This window comes from Tenebrio molitor, chromosome 2 (genome assembly GCF_963966145.1).
Source record: "Tenebrio molitor chromosome 2, icTenMoli1.1, whole genome shotgun sequence".
Lineage (NCBI taxonomy): Eukaryota > Metazoa > Arthropoda > Insecta > Coleoptera > Tenebrionidae > Tenebrio > Tenebrio molitor.
This window is the reverse complement of record NC_091047.1, coordinates 21,264,470-21,285,238: the sequence shown is the minus strand read 5'-3', so window position 1 is coordinate 21,285,238 and position 20,769 is coordinate 21,264,470. Positions and strand designations below refer to the sequence as shown.

The following is a 20,769-nucleotide window of genomic DNA, read 5'->3' as shown; positions in this document are numbered from 1 at the left end:
ATTAATAAAATTAATTAATAAAAATTTATTGCTAATAGCCTGTATCAACAAAAATTTTATTTTGAAAATCTGAGGACCTTACTTTACTGCCCGCTTGATGCCTGTTACTTTGGTACCTATAAAAAAGTTTAATATTTTTTTCTTGATAACATTTATTTTTCATGAATCTTACATTTAAGAAAGCACTAATTAGGTTCCTACTCTCTTATTTCATTTTCTTAATGGATAAGAAATGTAAAAACTTTCATTAACTAGAAGATCATTAGAGAAATTATATATTAAGCCAGAGACAAAGAATTTGTCTTGCAGTTTCAACGAACGAGATGAACAATTCAAACCGCAAACACGAAACTTTTCTTAACGGTAATTTTATGTAGAGATTAGGTTCTGTTCTTCTAACGAAAGTTATTAATTTCAGAATCCGACGACCCGTTTCTGGGTTTAAGAAAATTATTCGTGGTTTGGGCCTTTCACAAAATTGCCAAATGCTACAACATTTTTTGTTTCATTTTGTACTCGTTTCTTTATTTGGTGATCGTTGTCTACATTATCAAAAATTTCACAGTAGATTTGATAATGCGATACACTACTGGTGTGGTTCTATTTACATACGTAAGTAATCGAATACTTATCAAAAATGAAATTAGTTATGAAATTAGTCCATCACAGCCATGCTCGTCGTCGTTATTTTCGAAGATGCCATGTTGGAACTATCAAAAGAAATGTATACTTCATTTTTGCCGATAAATAGTGCGGGATTAGAAACAGAGCGTTTTATCGTGAAGAAAGCTACCCGGATCAATATTTACATGTATTTTGTTTTCGCAATTACGATGATGTGTGGCATAGTATTGTTACCAATTTTTGGTAGTAACATTGAATGGTTTATTAATGATTTAATTGTTGAGGAGTATTTCGATAGACGCTCAAAAATTGTTATTAACTTCTTACTTTACTCTGGCATTCCATTTATCGCATATACATGTATTCGATTTCCTGGTCTTATGAGCTACGGAATAGTCCAAGTATATGTGCAAGTCTCATTGATTAATCAGCACATTTTAAAAATGAATGACGATGATCTGCGTTTCGAGAAAATGACCAACGGCGAAAAGATTGTTTATCACAATAAGATCTTTAGAAACTTGTGCTTTTGTATCAAACATCATGTTATTTTGGGAAGGTAAAATTCGATAGTTTATTGAAAAAAAATATTTTTTTTTATTTTTTCAGAACAATAAAAAAATTTCTGCAAACTGCAACATCTCTGGTACCGATATTTGTACTGTTGGGAGTATTGATTTCAATCGGGGTCTTATTCTTGTTAGAACTTGTAAGTTCTAATTCAAAAATTAAATAAGCTTCCTTTAAACGGGCCATGTTTCTAGGTTCTAGAAGATTCAAGTACCATTATGAAAATTCGTTTAGGTGCAGTTGCAACCATCAATATCTTAGTTGTTGTTATTTGCTGTGAAGCTGGTCAAATGCTTGTTGATGAAGTACGTAGCTTTAGTTGCCCCATTTAGATACATTATTTATTTTGAATATGACGTGATAATTTTTAAATTTTAGACAAGTTGCGTTTTCGATACTTTAATGAAGTGCTCTTGGTACAATTGGGATTTCAGAAACAAACAAATTTTACTAATTTTCCTGGAAAATTGTTTGAAACCGTTTAAGATGCAGTTCGTCTCAGTCACTATGGATTGTAAGTTAGCAGGTTCTGTAAGTAATCAAGTACGAAATTTACAATTAATAACTTTAATAATCCTGCAGCTTCTGAAAACAGCCACTAGTTACGCCTTAGTGTTGCACAATTTAAGACAGAGTAACTAGCCTCACGAATTAGCAACATTACTTAATAAACAACTGAACAAATAAATCTATTTGTAAGAACGTTTTAAATCTTTGGTACCTACACGTTGCTCAGTCATTGTCTTATTCAACATGAATAATATTTTTTAATCTGGTGTTCGTAAGATTTTATTACACTAAAGCCCCGGTTGTATAAAGCTTAGTTAACATGGTGTCAGCTAACAACGCGTCAAGTCGGAAATCCGCCCATTTAATTGGCTGATTCAAACAAAATGTTAAATATCCTCCAATCAGATCGCTTGACATTATGTTAACTTTAACAACGACTTGACATCGCTTTATACAACCGGGCCTTATTAATAACTTGACAGATCTGATCGAACCACATAATAGTCTTTGCCAAAGCCAAATAACCACCAACACTGCATTCTACCCAGAAAATCAACCGGCAACGTTGTGTACTTAGATTTGATTGGTCTAGCATTTTAGTAATGTCAAAATTGCCATTATACACTTAGTGTAATTTTGTTTTCACCAACTTAATTCAACAGGTGGTGGTTATTTGGGTTTGGCGCGGCCTATACTTACAATTTTACAACCTTTGCAAACTTTGCACATTACCTATATCTATTTCTTGTACTAGTTTTTATTCATATTACTGGAATAATACGATAGCTGAACTCAAATTGCACATCACATTCAACAATTTATTTATTGTGACCATTTTATAAAGCAATTACACAAAATATACTATTATAATATTAAGTGTTTGTTCTATTTATAAAGCTAAGTCTTTAGTTTAACTAAGATCCTCTCAGCGCTGAAAAGGCCCTAAGCTTCAGCAGCGCCCTAGTATGTATTATCAAATAATTTCAAACTGAGATTTACTTATTAAATATTACTCTAATATTCTGCCAAATTTTACTTAAAAATTCCTGCTAAAAAGCTTATTAACAGACCGTAAACTTTTTATCATGTAAATAGCCAGCATTAAAAAAAAAGCACCGTATACTCACTAGTAATATCCCGAGTGAATGTCAAATTATCGACAAATTGACATGCACGAGAGGATATTTTGGCAGACTATTTCCTGAGAAAAATTTACATGATAAGTAAGTACAAATAAACGTAATTCTTTTTAAAATATAAAATTAATACCAAATGATTTTTTAATTAGGACTACGCGAAAATTTGGCGCTAGTGCAAATTATCGATAATTGCACTAGTGCAGTATTATCGCTGTAATTCGATCGCTATTGGCTAAAATTCAAATATTCGAGCTTTTTGATTGGCTTAAATTTTTGGAAGGAAATAGTCGCGGATATTGAACTAGAGCAGAATACTCGCTGATATTCGTCCGTTGCTACGTTATTTCTTTAATATGCATTAATATGATTGGTTTAAATAAAAAGGGTAAAAGGGCTCTCCTTCCGCTTTCCAGTCATATCCTTCTGTCGCCAGTAAAACCCGTTACGTTACGTATTGTTGAATATTTTATTTGTTCGACATTTGTAAATAACTGTAATATCTATTCACGTTGGGAAGAACAGTAGTGGTGCAAATGACCTGACCTGTTACTATGACAACACATATGAAAGTTAATGCCAAATGTGTGCGATTTGCACCACTGATGTTCAATCCAACGTGAACAGGATATACAGGGTTATTCTAAATGATTGTAGTCGAAGTAGGCCATGCCCATGTTATTACGTTTTTGCCGCTTTCATGTGAACTGTCAGTTGTGTCGCTGTCACTGTCCTTTTTTAGGTGAAAAGTGCGGTGATGAGGATTTTATTTATTTTTGTTAAATTAACGATTGAATCCAGAAATATTGAGTTATTCTACAATCAATTTTAAAAATAGTGAGTTGTTTTGCACCCAATTTAACACATCATTTTGATGATTTTTTTATGTGGAGCGGCAACCATAAATTTTACATTCAGTTTTCACGCCTACTTCGACTACAATCATTTAGAATAACCCTGTACTTCACTTGCCGTCTAAAATATCATATTATCATTAAAAAAAAAAAAAAAAATTGTTACACAGTGTGGGACTGGTTTACAAATCTATGAGGGGCATGATGACCAACTCAATAGACCGGGACCAATGGCTTAAGGTGACTTCCGAATCACGAGACAGAATATAGCTTTTTTTTTTTTAATTTCGCCCTGGGTCGGAATCGAACCCGCGACGCTAATAGTAGGGTTAAATTGATTCTATGTGACATAATCTATGCCATCACAAATTTCAAAGTAACTGTTGTAAAATGTCTAACTTTACTACTTTGAAAAGTGTTTAATAGGGCAATTTTTTTCTGGGTATGAATGATGAATGATGATGAATGAATGATCTTGTGAACTGAAATTTGATTATTAGTGTAAAAACATATTTACACCGAGCAAAATAGTTATTTATGTATTAAGGGCGTAAGAAGCCCTCTTATGGTCTGAGGTGTGATTTTGCTAAAAACACGCTGAAGGCCATAAAAGCCAGTTCACGCCCGCAGTACATACACTATTTTATGCACGATTAGGGCCTAAGACCTTAACATTTAAAAAAATTAATAAAGAACTGTCTGCTCATATCACGGATGTTCGCATCGCGTAGTGCTCCAGTCAATTTTTTAGTTTTGCGCGTAACCTTGGGAACAGTGAAAACAACCGTAGCCATTTTGCCAGTTGCAATTTTCCATTATAAATTCATTAACGAAATGATGAACGAGGCTGAGAAAGCGGCATTGCGGCAGAAACGAGTGTCCAGTATCGAGTAATCCCCATTCGGGATTAGGTAGTTTAAGGTACGGAAGGTTCGGAATTTCACCAAAAATATTTTCGACTTTTATTTGACATATCTTTATGGCCCACGGGCATAAAGTGGTCCGTGGGCCATAAAGAGACGTTTATGTCAAGAAAATGTGTGCATAATTGTCAAATTATAATATAATCGTGCATAAATGGTAAAAATGTTATTAGCCCTTTTAGTTTTAGGCCACAGAATGTAATGTGGCCAAACGTTAGTAGATGTCTCTGCCTTCTAGTGGTAACGAGTGTGAAGTTGTCGTTACACTATAACTACCCCTGTCAGACGTCGGCAAAGCATACTTACCTGGCGTAGGGGTTACCGTGATCAACAAGGCGGTTCCCCCAGGATGAGGCCCTTCCATTGCACCGAGGTCGGGCTGACCCCTGCGATTATCCCTAATGCGGATAACTCGGGCGCACAATTTTTGGTAGTCGGGACTGCGTGCGCGCTGTCCCGGTCTAATTTAATCTAAACTAAAATGTTTATAGTTTTAGCACTTTTAGTACTTATAGTTTACACAGTTTCATCAGTCAGTCATACATTTATTCCAATTTCTTATCTCTGTGTAGGTAAGGTATGTAATTTTATTTCCATCTTCTACGTAAATGACAGCTTACAGACATTTGTGGTATAACTGGTAGAGGGCGATTCAAACCAGAACAAGACAAGGGCGGGGCTTAAGATGCGCGCCGTTAAAGTGACCAGTGGCGTATGAAACTATTACTACTTGATTAAAATAATAAACATTACGAAATGAATGGGCAAAATTGATTTGAATTATCATCAGGGCTTTTTTTTATTTTACACAACACAAGTAGTACACAAGCACAACTGACAGACAACAATAAGCGTAAAAACGGGAAAAATTTTACTTTCTAACGCCGCCACTGTAATACACGTGCTTCCCTTCTGAAACAATGGACTGAGCCGACGTCTTTCTACGCAGACTACGTGATGTCCTGTTCTAAGGTACTAGATCAACACACTACGTATAGAGGTACCGCCATTCCATTCCTCGCGAGAGTGGATTGTAAGATAAAGAAATCAAATGCAAATTTCACAAGTGAAATAAGGAAGACAATAGTTTTGGGGATTTTTTTAATGAAATAATGGCATTACTACAATGTCAAAAATTTGTTAGGTTATGTCGCCCATTATTAATCAAAATTTTTTAACTGAAATGTTTTACTGGTTGCAGATATTTTTTTAATTAAAATTTACAAAAACCACTAATAAAACCCAAACAAGTTACCAAATTTTTAATCGTTTAAAAATACAATATTAATAGTTATTTATTATACGAGCGGGCTAAATGAATGTTTAACGAGCGATGCGTTTAACAGCGCGAGCGGCGAAGCCGCAAGCGCGTTAACATCGCAAGTTAAACATTTATTTAGCCCGCGAGTATAATACAACTGTTTATCCAATTTTACACTAATAAACCTCTCCAATTTGAGTGTAATTTTTTTAAATCAAGTCCGAAGCTTGTGTCACTAATCACCTATGATTGTTGAGTTGCTGAGTGTGATTTTTTGTTGCCATGGCTTTATTGACACGAGAAAGAAAAAATCGGTGTGACAGTGAATTATTTTATCCAATATTACTCCTAATAAAATTAGGTCTTTACGGCGTATACACGTATAGAAGGTGAAAATCTAGAAAATGGATGATACAATTATGAACAATTCCTTCCCAATACCTGTAATGTATGTATAATTATTGTTTAATACATTTTTATTTATTTTCTTTGACATTTGCTTGACATTTTTAAACCGCTAGCGAAATAAAAATTTTAAACCGCTAGAGCAATTAAAATTTTATTCGATTATTCAATAAACTAGTGCTTTTATCCCCTGTATCTAAGTATTTAAACATGACTTTATAAGGCAAAATTGGATAAAAAATATTTTGAACTGCTCTTCTCATTCCCATAATTTTACTGTCACATTTTGACCACAATTAATAATTCTCAGAAGATTCGTAAAAGGGTAGTTTTGGTTAAAGAGAGTTTCGGGATTAGGCTTTAGTGTTTAGTTGGGAAACAAATGAAGTTGCAAGATGATCTACAGTAACTAAAATCTAGGAAAAAAGTTTAGATATTGAAACAGTACATAATTATTGTTAATAAAATAAATTACTAATGTGGCGGAGGGATAGTATAAAAAAAAGTTATAGGTATAGGTAGCTGTTTAAACTATCAGACACAAAAATACCTATTGTAATGATTTGAATACATTACTTTTTCCGCCAAATATTCGAACCTGCGCAAAACGGTAACAAATGTGGTCGTGATCGTCATCGAAGCGGAGGAGCCCTACGTTGTGTCTTTCTTTTGGCGGAAAAAGGTTCGGAATGCAAACGATGAGGGTTCCAGTTGGAAGAGTGCCGCAAATAAAACACACATGTGAGGGACGCAAAATACCTTTTATTAAAAATGCCTGTAATAACTTTGATGAAAAAGAAATTGAAACGAATACAAAGGACAGAAATTAAGTTTAACGAAGTACGAGAAATTAACTAGTTGAGTACATCACAAAGATAAACGACAAGATGAATGCAACAATATTTAAAATAACAGAAAAACGGGCACATGACAGACAAAATGACAGTTAAAGCTTGCAAAACAAGTAAACAAATTATAAGGCAGTTATTACAGACAGGGACGGATGAAAAACCCTCTTCAAAAACCGTATCCCAGGTATTACTCATATTTCACAATTAGATTAATGACAACAACAATGGTTATTTGAAACTACGCGGTCAAGGTACGCCAACGGGAGCCTAGAGCTGGAGGTAACAAACTTTCGGCCGCGAGGGGACTCAGAAGAATAATCTGAGTCATCTTGAAATCAAGCGACGTTTATAGATATTCGGGGTATTAATGAACGTCAGACTATTTCACCGACCAAGCAAGAGTGACAGAGCGTTTCGGGGTCATACGAGTAGCATCACTAAACAGCATAAGCGAATATTTAGCTCCACCGTCCCCAACCAACCGTTTCCCGACAAGCCCCCGAAATCTCTATAACCTCGACGGAAGCTTCACGAAAGCATCCCGCCGCCGCATAAGCGAAGACCTAGGTCCGCCCCCGCTAACGGTTTTTAAATAACCGTAGCTTCCACAGAAATTTGACTAAACCACCCCCACGACTTCCTGATTGCCACCTAGCTCCCACAGAGGCGCACTTACAACATTTTACTTTAACTTTTCCGAAATCTAGCAACAACAAGAAAGAAAAAAACCGAATTCAATCCTATCGAACAAAGCGTAACATTAAACGATGAGAAAATCCAGCAAAACAAACGCAACATTAAACAATGCTAAAATAAGCAAAACAGAACGCAACATTAAACAAGGAGAACATAAGCAAAACAAAACGCAACATATTAAACAATGAGGAAATAAAAGAGAACAAAGCGCGAAGTTAAATAACGATAAAATAAAAAAAACCACTTTAAACAGGAATACAATACTCGCTGGCAATACTAAACAAAAATATGGCGGGTCGAGTGCCGTTAAACAATGTTAGTGAAAGAAAAACAAAATGGACGCACGCGGTCCGGACGACGGCTACTAATTTCCGAAATTACAAGATTGCAAAAAAAAAATGAGCATCCCGGGAGAAACTTAGGGATAACGCTTAAAATTAACAAATGGGCGCTCCTTAAAGAAACAGCATGCAACAAAATGAAATCTACAACATACCCTTACCACGTGGTCCTGGACCCAAAAACAAAAACAACGGACAACGAACGTGAGATAAATAATTACCCGTGTGGATAAAAAATGAACTGCCGGATTCTTCACGGGGACACAAAATCTACTCGGAACGGTAGTGTAATCGGTTCAGATGTAACTTACAGAGTTTTTTGGAATATTGGATCGCTCTTCGCAAGGTCTGTTCGTTTCGAAAAACTAAACAAAAGTGCCCTACCCCCTTCAACCGCCCGCGCGAGCCCGTTTCATCCCCCCTATCTTTCCGCTTTTCAACAGCGTCCACAACTCGCCAAGAGTACCAACCCCATCCCTTAGTTCCTAGTCTAGCCGCTAGTACCTTCCCATTTGGCGCGCTCTCGTGGCGGTACTGGGAATTAAAAATTTTAAATTTTAAACTGGGTCACTACACTATAATAAATATACCTATATTCATAGGTTCCAGTAACAGATGAGGGAAAACTTCAGGTTTCAATCGCTGCAAATCTTCAGCCCAAAAGAAATCATCTTTACTAAAATGTTTCTGCAAATGAAAATAATATTAAGTATACTGTAGCCACTTACTTATATCACCTAACATAAGAAAAACTAAATCTTTACTTTATTACTTTATTATGTAGATACTTACACAGCAGATTTGTAGACAGTCTCAATTTTTTTAGCCACTGTTCCCTCCGTACTCTGTTTTTGACTCCTAATATTAAATTGCTTGTTACTGTATATAAGTATATGCTACGAGTATATGTAACGGGTGTCTTACCGTTTGGAACATAAAACAATTTAAATCCATTTTTTCTAGAACTTGAACAGCCGCTAACACAACACTTGTTACTGACCATGTTAAAGTATTAAAATAAACGCAAGTAACTGAACCAAGTTAAAAGATGTAACGAGAACAAAGAAATAAATGACAATACTTAAACACAAACGAAAACTGTAACGAAATAATAAGTTAGATGAATCGTCAACGAGGATTATTAAATATGCAGCAGAATAATGACACTACTTTTTGTCAAATTACGTCAAATCATTTTTGGATTGTGTTTTTTTTATCCCCAGTTTGAGTAGATTGTGCGACAAGGACAGACATAAAAAATCACTAATGGCAAGGCGGTCTCTATTTTAACAGGCCGTGACACTGACTTCAGAAAGTGGTCTGTGGAATGGCCCTCTAACGTCTGACAACGTTGCTTCGCCAACCTCTAAAAAAAGTTACTAGTTTTGAAGTTTTGTGATCACTCACTGTCACTCATTATTTTGTCATTGTCAGCTGTCAGTCAATCATCACGGAAAGATTTTTCTAATTCTCGTATTGCAATTTTACTTCAGTCAAAGTATATCAGGTGTCCAAGTCAAGGTAATTATATGTATCCTGTTTTATAAAATTTTATAGAATCCTGTACTCTGAACAAGTATCCTATCCAAAATGAAGATAGAAATCCTTTTAGTTCACCGTGATTGCATTAGCTCCAGTGCAAATTCCAACGCATGCCACCTGTACACTGTAGAGCTCAGGACAAGATTTTTTTCTAAAGCCGTACACAGAGACCATTAAAGACTAATAAAGGTGCAGTATGAATTGTTAAAAATATGTAAATATGAACTGCAAAAGCTACCCACTCGGGTGTATGGACCCTACCACCAATACAGGTTTATAATTTAAAATGGATTTTAGACCTAATGGAACGAACAACAAAGATCTCACGCGCCAGATTTCTAGTTCCAAAATCCGCATCCATTCTTGCATTCTAATCTTCTTCGATGGGAATTTGAAAACTCTAACGTAGGAAGACTTGCTTGAAGCATAATTTGACTTGCAATTGGGTACGTAACATTTGTGTGGCATGTTTATTTTTTCAATTACTGAAATTAATTGCACAATTAATTGTGTTGTCAAAATGATTTTTCAATCAACCGCCTTTCTATAGAAGTGCCAATATGTATTTTTGAAACTCAGGATGCTATGGAATGGCCCACTAAGAAATTTGGCAACACAGCCAGTGTCCTGGCCTGTTAAAATAGAGACCGCCTTGCTAATGGCGGTACCTCTATACGTAGTGTGTTGATCTAGTTACCTTATCCTGTTCTGGTTTGAATCGCCCTCTAACTAAGTAAATGAGTAGTTACGGGTAGAGCCCTGTAATATTTTACAGGCTCGTAGAAGAGACCTGTAATATTTTACGATGCTCATCAAAATAAAAAGGGTAAAAGGGCTCTCCTTCGGCTTTCCAGTCATATCCTTCTGTCGCCAGTAAAACCCGTTACGTTACGTATTGTTGAATATTTTATTTGTTCCACATTTGTAAATAACTATTCACGTTGGGAAGAACAGTTGTGGTGCAAATGACCTGACCTGTTACTATGACAACTCATATGAAAGTTAATGCCAAATGTGTGCGATTTGCACCACTGATGTTCAATCCAACATGAATAGGATATACAAACTATTATACCATCAATTGTTGCAATTACATACTGTCACGAGCAAAAAAAAACTGGTCGTCAAAATCATGTTTTAACGTAATGGAAAATGCTCCATTGTAAAACGATCGTAAAATCATAACCTATCATCATGTTGTATGACATTAATTGACACTAATTATTTAATCTTTTGACACTTTGTTGACGTGGGCATAATCAGGCAGGGAAAAATGTTTAATTTGTGACAATCTAACCAAATTTTGAAATGACATTGACGACCAGAATTTTTTGCTCGCGACAGTACGTTGATAATGCATTTTGATCCGTTTTAGAAAGTCATTTTCATCGCTCTTGGGATCGAATCAGTAGAGAACCGGACTTGCAGCGTTGGTAATTCCGTGGGTATTTTCCTTACGTCACTCGTCCCACAAAAGCCAGCGCGCCCGAAAGGCTCGGATACACGATGCCAGTAACTCGTACCAGTTACTAAAACCGAGTACTGGAAACAAGTATTTCGTAAGAGTTTGGGGCGTATTCTGTAATTTTTAAAGGGGCGTTAAAATTTTAGCGTCGTTTAAAATTTAAAATTTCACGTCCTGATTGGTCATTGCTATGACAACTTAATTAAACGCCCTTTAAAAATTAGGGGAGCAGTTACAGAATACGCCCCAGTAGCGTCTATATAGTTTTTTAGTAAATTTCATGCTAGTACAAGAAAGTAGAAAATATTAAGATAATTTATTTTTGAATAAGTTATCTATATGTTTTAAGCGTCGTTTTCATGGTGGCTTTACAAGCGTTGCTCGCTCGGCTAGCTTGGCTTTGGAAGAGTCGTTTTCATTTTCATGGTGGCTTGCTACTTCAAGACAGCCACGCCAACGCGCATGCGCTATTGAGCGAGCTAGCGTTGATCTGTCACATCAGCTGATTTAATTATGTAGGTGGGAGTTCGAGCGCATGCGCAAGCTTCTAAAGCCTGAGCCTGGCTTTGAAAAATAGAAATATTTCCTATTCTAGCAAAGTCCGAGCCACGCCGTGGCGTTTTTTAAAAGCTGTGCTCCCATTGGTCGAGCGGTTTCCAAGCCAAGCGAGCCACGCTTGTAAAGCCACCATGAAAACGACCCTTTAATCACCTTAAATGGGATTTCGCGAAACAAATTTTGTAAAATAAATTATGTTTGTTCATGGGAGAAAGTTGAATTAAATTTTAAATTATTTAACACATTAACCTTTAACTCTTTATCTCTTTAGACAAGATGGTCAACATTTATCATCAGTGCATTCAAAAGATGCACCGTTAGAAGGTGTTTCGGTTCAATTGCCTCCTACGAAGTTTGACGGATGTTTCCGCACCCAGGAGTTTGAACCTATGACACGCCAATTGCGTGTCCGGTAGGGTTTTCTTTTTACGCGTAGGGGTTTCGCACAATGTGGACCGTGATTTCAAAATGAGGATAGATGCTTCAGATTAATGCAAAGATGTATTGGTGTTTCTGGTTCTACATTTGCTTATCAACTAACTTAAAACTAACGAAAATATACAAAAAGTAAATTCGCACCCCCTCTCCGTCATGGGTAGTACGCTGGTGGTCTTTTGCAAGATGTGACTGAGCCAGATGGCGGGACTTTCCCACTATTGTGAAAGAGACCACCAACGTACCGGCACCGGGGATGATTGTCGACAGGAATATTGGAAGCGGCGTCATAAACTAAATTGGACCGGCCGCTCCAACATCCCGCCCCTCATTGAAGGCTTCCTTCAATATTAAATTTAAACGGTATATACAAATCAATTATGTATGACACATCGGTGTGCACATGTACAATTGAAACTTATGACTAAAGAACAAACGACAAAACAAAAAACAAAAAAAAACGAAATGAATACAAACAAACAAACCAAAATGGGTAAATAGGCACTATCACTAAAAGTTCAAAAAAGTTCGAACGCTCTCACTGGTTAAATGTACATAGAGGCCATGGGTAAAACACACACTTTGTTTATTGAGCGGGTCACTTCACCTTTTGAAGTTTCTAAAGTCACCACACGCACACAACCATCCTTTCCTGGGTGTAGGCGAACGACACGTGCCAAGCGCCATTGAAGGGGTGGTGAATTGTCTTCCTTGATGACCGCTAACTCGCCCACTTCGATGTTTGGAAGACGCTGGTTCCACTTACGGCGGGGTTGTAGTTGCGTCAGGTAGTCCACGGACCACCTTTTCCAAAAATGCTGCCGAAGTTGTTCCACATATTGCCATCGAGACAGCCGGTTGATGGGCAAAGGCGTTACGTCATGCTCCACGGGGGCAGTGAGCAGATCACCTATTAAGAAGTGGCTTGGGGAAAGGGCGATTAGGTCATTGGGGTCGTTGGAGATGGGTGTCAAAGGACGTGAATTCAGGCAGGCTTCGATCTGTGTTAATACCGTGTGCATCTCCTCATATGTTAGTGATGTCAGACCAATCACTCTTTTAAGGTGTGACTTTACGGACCGGATACCTGCCTCCCATATCCCACCGTGATGGGGACTATGGGGAGGAATGAAATGCCACCGGACCGTACGATCGGCTAGCCGGTCAATTACATCGCGTTCGAATTTTTGCGACTTTAACATTTCGCCAAGTTCGGATAATTCATTACGAGCACCCACAAAATTTGTTCCGTTGTCCGAATATAAATTTGCAACGTGCCCGCGACGGGATATGAAGCGTTTGAGAGCGCCCAAAAACGATTGAGAACTCAAATCTCCGACGAGCTCTAAATGTAACGCTTTGGTCGCAAAGCAGACAAACAGGGCGATATAACCCTTTACCGTCCTTTTGCCTCTACCTCGACCCTCTTTCAGGTACACTGGACCGCCAAAGTCAACGCCGCTGTTGAGAAAAGGTCGGGCCGGTTGAACGCGATCTTTGGGCAACTCACCCATTAATTGATACGATGTCGTCGGGTTTGCTCGGAAGCATTTGAGGCAATTGTGAATGATTCGCCGCACCACGGAGCGCCCCGACATGGGCCAGTACCTTTGTCGCAGAGAGGCCAATGTAGCCTGAGGGCCGGCATGCAATAATGAGATGTGCTCCGATTGAACGATTAATTCGGTGATTTCGCACTTAGGTAACACTATTGGGTGCTTAACGTCCGACTCCGACACGTATGAGTCCGCTATCGTCGAGGAAAGGGTTGAGTGATATCAGACGACTTTTCTTGCTGACTTGACGACCGCCCTCGAGTTCTTTGATTTCGGTACTAAACGCTTGATGCTGTACGTTTTTTAGGATGATAAGCATTGATCTTCGTAATTCAGATACTTTCAAGGGACCGGTGTGCTTTGTGATGGGCTTTCGACAGTTTTCCGCGAATCGTAAACAGTACGACAACACGCGTTGTAGTTTGCGCAACGATGAAAATCGAGTAAAAAAATCTGGTGGTAACATTTTCTCGGAAGTTATCGCGACAGCAACCACACGTCGTTGTTCCGGCAACTCCTGATCGTTGGCGAAGTTTGGATTCGTCTGACAGTACTTCGGCCAATGCTGTGCCTCGTCTGACAACCAGGATGGCCCGTGCCACCATAATGGTGAATCAATCAATTCGCGGGGTGAACAGCCTCGCGAAATTATGTCAGCGGGATTGTCTTTGGTGTTGACGTAACTCCAGACGCAATTTTTTGTTAACATCTGAATCTCGGAAACACGGTTTGCGACGAACGTTTTCCAAGTCGCTGGCTCGGCCGCTAACCACGACAAAACGATTTGAGAATCGAGGGAGAGTTATTGTCTTGAGGGGTGCCACTCGAGATTTAGCGCAAAGTAACCGGGTTTGATGGGGTGTCGCGGTGTTTAAGGATCTGATATAGATGCATGCTCCGTAAGCGCGTTCGGATGCATCGCAAAAACCGTGGAGTTCGAATCCAATGGGATTCTGATTCGAAGTTACCTGCCGAGGAATCTCCAACTGATTCAATTCAGGTAAGCTGGCAATGAATGAATCCCAGGTAGTCAGGATCCTTATTGGGACGGACTCATCCCACCCAACATTTAACGACCATAGCGATTGGATCATTAATTTTGCAATTAGGATGACCGGACCCACAAGACCGAGAGGGTCAAAAATCTGCGCGGTGATTGATAAGATTCGTCGCTTGGTTACCCGATTTCCTGACTGGATCTGACATATGGAATATTTTAACGCGTCATGTGTGCAATTCCATAATAGACCTAATGTTTTGGAGTCGCCATGTTTATCGAAATTCACCATGACTTCATTTTCACTTAACGTGGGCAATAGCTCGGGGCAATTTGATGCCCATTTGTTTAACGGGAAACAGCCTTTGTCAAGGATTGCCACTATATTGTCGCGTAACGCGCGCGCTTCGCGAACCGTTTTTGCTCCAGTTAGCAGGTCGTCCACATACGTGTCCTGCATGATTGACCGCTGAGCTTCGGGATTATTTGAGCCTTCTTCCAGTGCTACCTGTTGTATGCATCGCGTAGCCAGGTAGGACGATGACGCCATGCCGTAGGTAACCGTGTTAAGCTCGTAAACTTGAACCGGATGGGACGGGTCGCGACGCCATAAAATTCGTTGGTACTTTCTGTCCTCTTTGTCCAATTGTATTTGCCGATACATTTTTGTTATATCCGCGGATATCACGATGTTATGCAACCTAAAACGCGTAATGATAGCAAAGAGATCCTGTTGTACCACCGGACCTACCATTAATTTGTCGTTTAGACTGACACCGTTAGAGGTTTTGGCCGATGCGTCAAAGACTACGCGCAATTTAGTGGAAACACTGGACTCTTTTACTACCGAGTGGTGAGGTAAAAAATACCCGTCGTTGGAGAACATTTCGCGATCTTCAATTGTTACCGGTGACATGTGATGCAAAGATTGATATTCGTCCAAGAACAATTGATAGGAAACGCGCAAATCCGGAGATCTTTTTAATCGTCTTTCAAGACCGTGTAACCTTTTCAAAGCGATGTCATAAGACGACCCTAACTCTTTTGAATTGTCTTTGAATGGTAGTCTGACTGTGAATCGGCCGTCATTGTCGCGTTTGACGGTGGAGATGAAATGTGTCTCACACGCTCGTTCAGCGGATTCACTGCGCTGGTTACGACGTGTAAATTCGTCACGGAATTTTGCGGAAGTTTGGCAGGTAGACGCATTGCGCCCCCGGCTATCCATCCCAGGTGGGTCTTTTGGAAAACCGGGTGCACTTTGGTGGCCTTGATTTGACCGACACAGAGGAGGTCCCAAAAGATTTCAGCACCGATTAGAATATCTATGGGACCGGAACGATGAAATTGCGGATCCGCTAGCTTGATGTTATTTGGGATTTGGAGGAGACTTGCATTTATCGATTCCGCCGGCACTGAATGAGTTATGATCGGTACTACAAGACAATTCAAGTTAGCACCGAACGCATTGTGAAATGATTTGACTTGCAGACTGGCGATTTTATTGACAATGCTGCCGTTAGCATTACCAATTCCGGTGACGCGGATGTTGGTTTCTTTCGAATTGACCCTTAAACGTTTGCAAGTTTCGATCGTTACGAAGTTGGATTGAGACCCAACATCAATCAATGCGCGACACGATTGATATTGGCCGGTGTTGTCTCGTACGAGAATGACTGCTGTTGATAAAAGTACCTGCGATTCGTAACTATGACAGTGATGGTTAGCTACGATCGGGGTGTCTTCAGCCGCGTTCGTTGTCACAGGTGCTGCGGGTTCCGTCAAATGGAGCAATGAGTTGTGCATTTTATTACAAATTTTACAAACTCCTGACTTGCATTGGGACGCGGAATGTGAGGTGCTCCTCAAGCAATTGAAACATAATTTTAACCTTTTGACTTCGGCGATCCGAGCCGAAACGGACAAATTTAAAAATTGTTTGCATTGATACATAAAATGGTTTTGATTGCACAACTTGCACGAGGGCTGTTGCGTAGCCAAGTTGGAGGAAGATCTCGTGAACGGCGCTTTTGATTTCTGTTGCGGATTTGACTTGGATTGAACGTCACGGTTCTTTTCGGGGTTTTTGTGAAATTGGATCGCTTCCCACACGCGACAGCGATCCTTGAGGTACGCGTACATGTCCTTTAGCGTTGGCATCGTTTTTTTGTTGGTTGTTTCCCATTCCCGCATGGTAAATGCATCTAATTTTAATTCGATTAAATGGATTATTAGAAGATCCCATGTTTCCGTCGGCGCATCTAACGTTTTTAACACTTTCAAGTGCAAATCTACCTTGTCGATAAGTTGCCTCAGAGACGCGAGAGAATCTTTTGTGACGTTGGGTAAATCGAATAACGCGCGAATATGATTTTTTATGATCAAACGTTGATCGTCATACCTTTCTTTCAGCAAAGCAATCGCGATTAGTAGTATGTAAAATGTTACTTCTGGGCCAGGACATTTGGCGTCTTAAAAATCAAGGCAAAATCTTACAAATTTAGCTGTTTGCCCAAAAGCAAACAACCGAATAGGGCCTAAAACCTCTCAAAAATCATTAATTTTTATCCACCCCAAAAGTTCCCAAATATGTGTAGGCCACCAAAAGTTGGGCACACGAAAAACAGGGTAGAATCCTACAAATTTACTGTTTTCCCGAAAGTAACCATCCGAAAAAGATCTAAAAAACTTACAAAATGCCTTGATTTTAGACACCCCAAAAATAGCTTTTCCTTTCTGGACCAAGCCAATTGGCGCATGCAAAAATCAATTAAAATTACCTCAAAACTGCTCTAAAACCATTGTCAAATCTCTAGATTTCAGACACCTCAAAACAGCTTTTTATTTCTGGACCAAGCCTATTGGCGCATGGAAAAATCAATGAAAATCAACTTAAAGCGTCTTAAAAATCAAGGCAAAATCTTACAAATTTAGCTGTTTGCCCAAATGCACACAACCGAAAAGGGCCCAAAACCTCTCAAAAATCATTAATTTTTATCCACCCCAAAAGTTCCTAAATATGTGTAGACCACCAAAGATTGGGCACACGAAAAAACCGTTAAAATCTCCCAAAATCATGTAAAATTATCTCACGAGCACTCTAAAAAACTCACAACATACCGTGTTTTTAGACACTCCAAAATGGCTTTTTATTTCTGGACCAGACCAATTGGCGCATGCAAAAAAAAGAGAAAGACAACACCAAATCAAAGAGGTATATTTGGCGCCTTACAAACTAATGTGGTGAAATTCCTTTAAAAATCATAATTTTTTATGCTCCCAAAAAATACTCGAGACTCAATAGACCACCAGAAAATGGGCACATGGGAAAATCATCCAAAATCAAACAAAATTACATTAAAAGCACCCAAAAAACCTTACAACATTCCTTGTTTTGAGACACCCCAAAATGGATTTTTACTTCTGGAGAAAGCATTGGCACATGCAAAAAATTCACCAGTCGGAGTGGCGACCGGTAATAATATTAAACAAATAAAAGCTCTTGTTTTTAAATTTCCAAAATGGCTTTTTTATTTCTGGACCAGGATAATAATTGGTAAATCATGGATTCAGAATATTTACAGAATTGATAAAAATAAGTGCAAAACATTCCCCGTTTTCATTCCGACTACATTGAAGAGTTAAAAAGCCACCGACAAAAAAACAGCGTCAAAAACTTGAAAAAATATCCTTTCTTAGATATCTCCAACTGCGTTTTCATTGCTGGGTCTTAGTTGGGACCAAGATACCTAGAAAGATCTTGGTTGGGACAATAAAAAAATATATAAAATATAATCTGTAATTTACAAAATTTAATAAAAAACACGTAAATTCGGTTGTCATATAAAAAAAGTATAGATACGTAACTGAGACCATAAGAAAACATTGAATTAAGTATATATTTAGTACTACAAAAACAAAAATCATAAATTACTGTTTGTATCAACCTGTCTCTTCATTTGGTGGGAACAGGGTGTTTCCTTCGCTATCCACGCATACTCTTCCCTTCATGATAACTTCCGAACTGTTTTCTTCATTAATGTTTACCAAGCAACCAACAGAGATCTTTCCATCACTAGCTAAAAATACACCCAGAAGAATTTTATTTTCAGTAGTGATATTACAATTTGAACAGACTTTGTAATATTTTTTATCCAATATCTGTTCAAGAGCCTCATCCACACTTTTTGCACTGATGAAGTGTTTAATTTCCAGTACTACCGATGTGTTATCGTTTATCTTGAAAAATATATCAATTCTGGGTGAATAACCGCTGTCAACTTTGAGCTCAGCATAGCAGCACTCATCAATCCAATCCTTTATAAGAAAATATAAATCAGCTTGTATTTCAAAATGGTTCCTGGGGATCTTTGTATTGGTATACAATTTTGCGATGCACATAGCAACTTCAACGCTGTTATCTCTTAGTGACACACTGATGTCTGCCAGAGATTTTAAGCTTGCAATGAATGCAGAGATTTTGGAACTATCAAACTTCCCGGTCTCCTTTTTGAGAAGGCCAGAAAGCACCTTTTGTCTAAGCCGACAATCAATTTCGAAGTTAGGGACTTTTATGTTAATAGAATGATTTTCTCTTTTGATTACATTAAAGAAACCACAATCTGTTAAAAATTGGAAGTACAAATCAACTAATTCTTCACTCACATTTCCACGTTTTATAATTAGTTCATTCAATTTTAAAATATGTTCAGGCTGTATATTCTCAACAATTTTGATTGACGTGGTTCTTTCAGTACAATTTAATAGACGGAAAACCTTGTGATGAAATGGGGTCTCTGCAAGTAAACCATCTAGACGATTCGAACCCATCTTATCCTTCCAGTAAGAGCGTAGACTCAAAGATCGTAAGTAATTGAGAATAGAAAAAGAGCTAAAAATCTTCTTCCCGGTTTTTATAACTGAATATCCATTGTACCACTCATCAATATCCTTTAGCATTTGTTCCTTTGTTTCATTACTGTTTCCTTCTCCATAGACATCCACTAAAAATTTCACTTCGTCTTCTGTAAATCCAAATGATTCAGAAAAAGAATGGGAGTCCAAAAAACTTCGAATTTGAACATTATTTGCTCCAAGTGATAATATACCTCCCATTGCACAACAGGCCATGAGCAATGCTTTTTGCACAAAACGACAGGATTTCAGAATGTTGCGAGTCCAATCGCGAATAACCCCGTTAATCTGCCTGATGTTTTTTTGTATTTCCTCCTTCTCTCCTTCTTCAAAGATCATTTTACAAACAAAGGCATCGAACTCGTCAATAAGTAAAATAACGCCTTTTCCAGTTTCTTCAGTTTTGAAATGCAAACTTAAACATTCCGCCAAAAATGGCAGGCCATTTATCAGAAAGACTTCCTTGTCTTCTTCAGTTGTGTTTGGGTTAAACCAAAACTTACGATGCTCAACACTATCATAGTACATCAAAAAGTCACTGACATGAAGATCACCCATTAATTCGTCCTGTGTGCTTGACCACACCGTTTTTCCATTGACTTTTGTTACCAAATATCCATGTTGTTGAAATGCATCTCTTATTACTGCATTCAGGCTTCGCCACAAGTGTTTCAGTGATTTTGTCCCTAGATCTCCAAAATCTATTGAAATGACAGGGTGCTGTCCACAGTGTTCGTAAAACCATTGTTTGCATTTATTGCAACTGTTTACAGGAGGTGAACAATGGCACATTTCAAAAATCTTCTTTGTCTTAAATATTTTGAAATATTTTGACATGTTGCTTAAATCCTCAACAAAAATTCCATCTTTTTGTATTACATTTGTGACCCTAACCCCAGAGCTGGTAATGGGAATTCCAAAAAATTTCTCAAGCATCTTTATGATTGATGTTTTACCAAACCGTGATGGAGCAGTAACTAACAGTATGTTATCAGGATCATGATAAAAGTGCCAAGCGAACAAACTCTTATCTATGAAGTCTATGCATCCGTTTAACGCATCATAATCTGAAGTGCTCAAGCTGACCAGTCGCTGTTAAAAAATAAGGAGAATAACATGGTTAAGTTTTTA

General features: G+C 38.2%; 1 protein-coding gene, 1 long non-coding RNA gene and 1 other non-coding gene across 7 annotated transcripts in view; 1 reads left to right on the top strand and 2 right to left on the bottom strand.

Annotated features, from left to right (window-relative positions):
* Positions 1-4,915: 4,915 nt before the first annotated feature.
* On the top strand, positions 4,916-5,078 carry LOC138125132 (U1 spliceosomal RNA). Its single transcript, XR_011157353.1, has one exon. It is a non-coding gene; the product is annotated as a U1 spliceosomal RNA (small nuclear RNA).
* A 3,696-nt stretch (positions 5,079-8,774) lies between these two features.
* Positions 8,775-11,155, bottom strand: LOC138124698 (uncharacterized). Its single transcript, XR_011157243.1, has 3 exons — positions 9,096-11,155; positions 8,964-9,029; positions 8,775-8,858 (listed from the first exon to the last, which is right to left on the bottom strand). It is a non-coding gene; the product is annotated as an uncharacterized lncRNA (long non-coding RNA).
* An 881-nt stretch (positions 11,156-12,036) lies between these two features.
* The window catches only part of LOC138122554 (uncharacterized), a 29,215-nt gene continuing 20,482 nt past the window's right edge, over positions 12,037-20,769 (bottom strand). For 4 of the 5 annotated variants that reach the window (XR_011156535.1, XR_011156538.1, XR_011156537.1 and 1 more), the window contains one exon: positions 18,510-20,730. Coding sequence is in view for 1 of the 5 variants with exons in the window: in XM_069036763.1 (XP_068892864.1) it covers positions 15,760-16,917 (1,158 nt within the window). In the remaining 4 variants the exon portion in view is untranslated. Of the gene's footprint in view, positions 20,731-20,769 lie in introns of all 5 variants that reach the window. The other variant, XM_069036763.1, reaches the window with a different exon arrangement.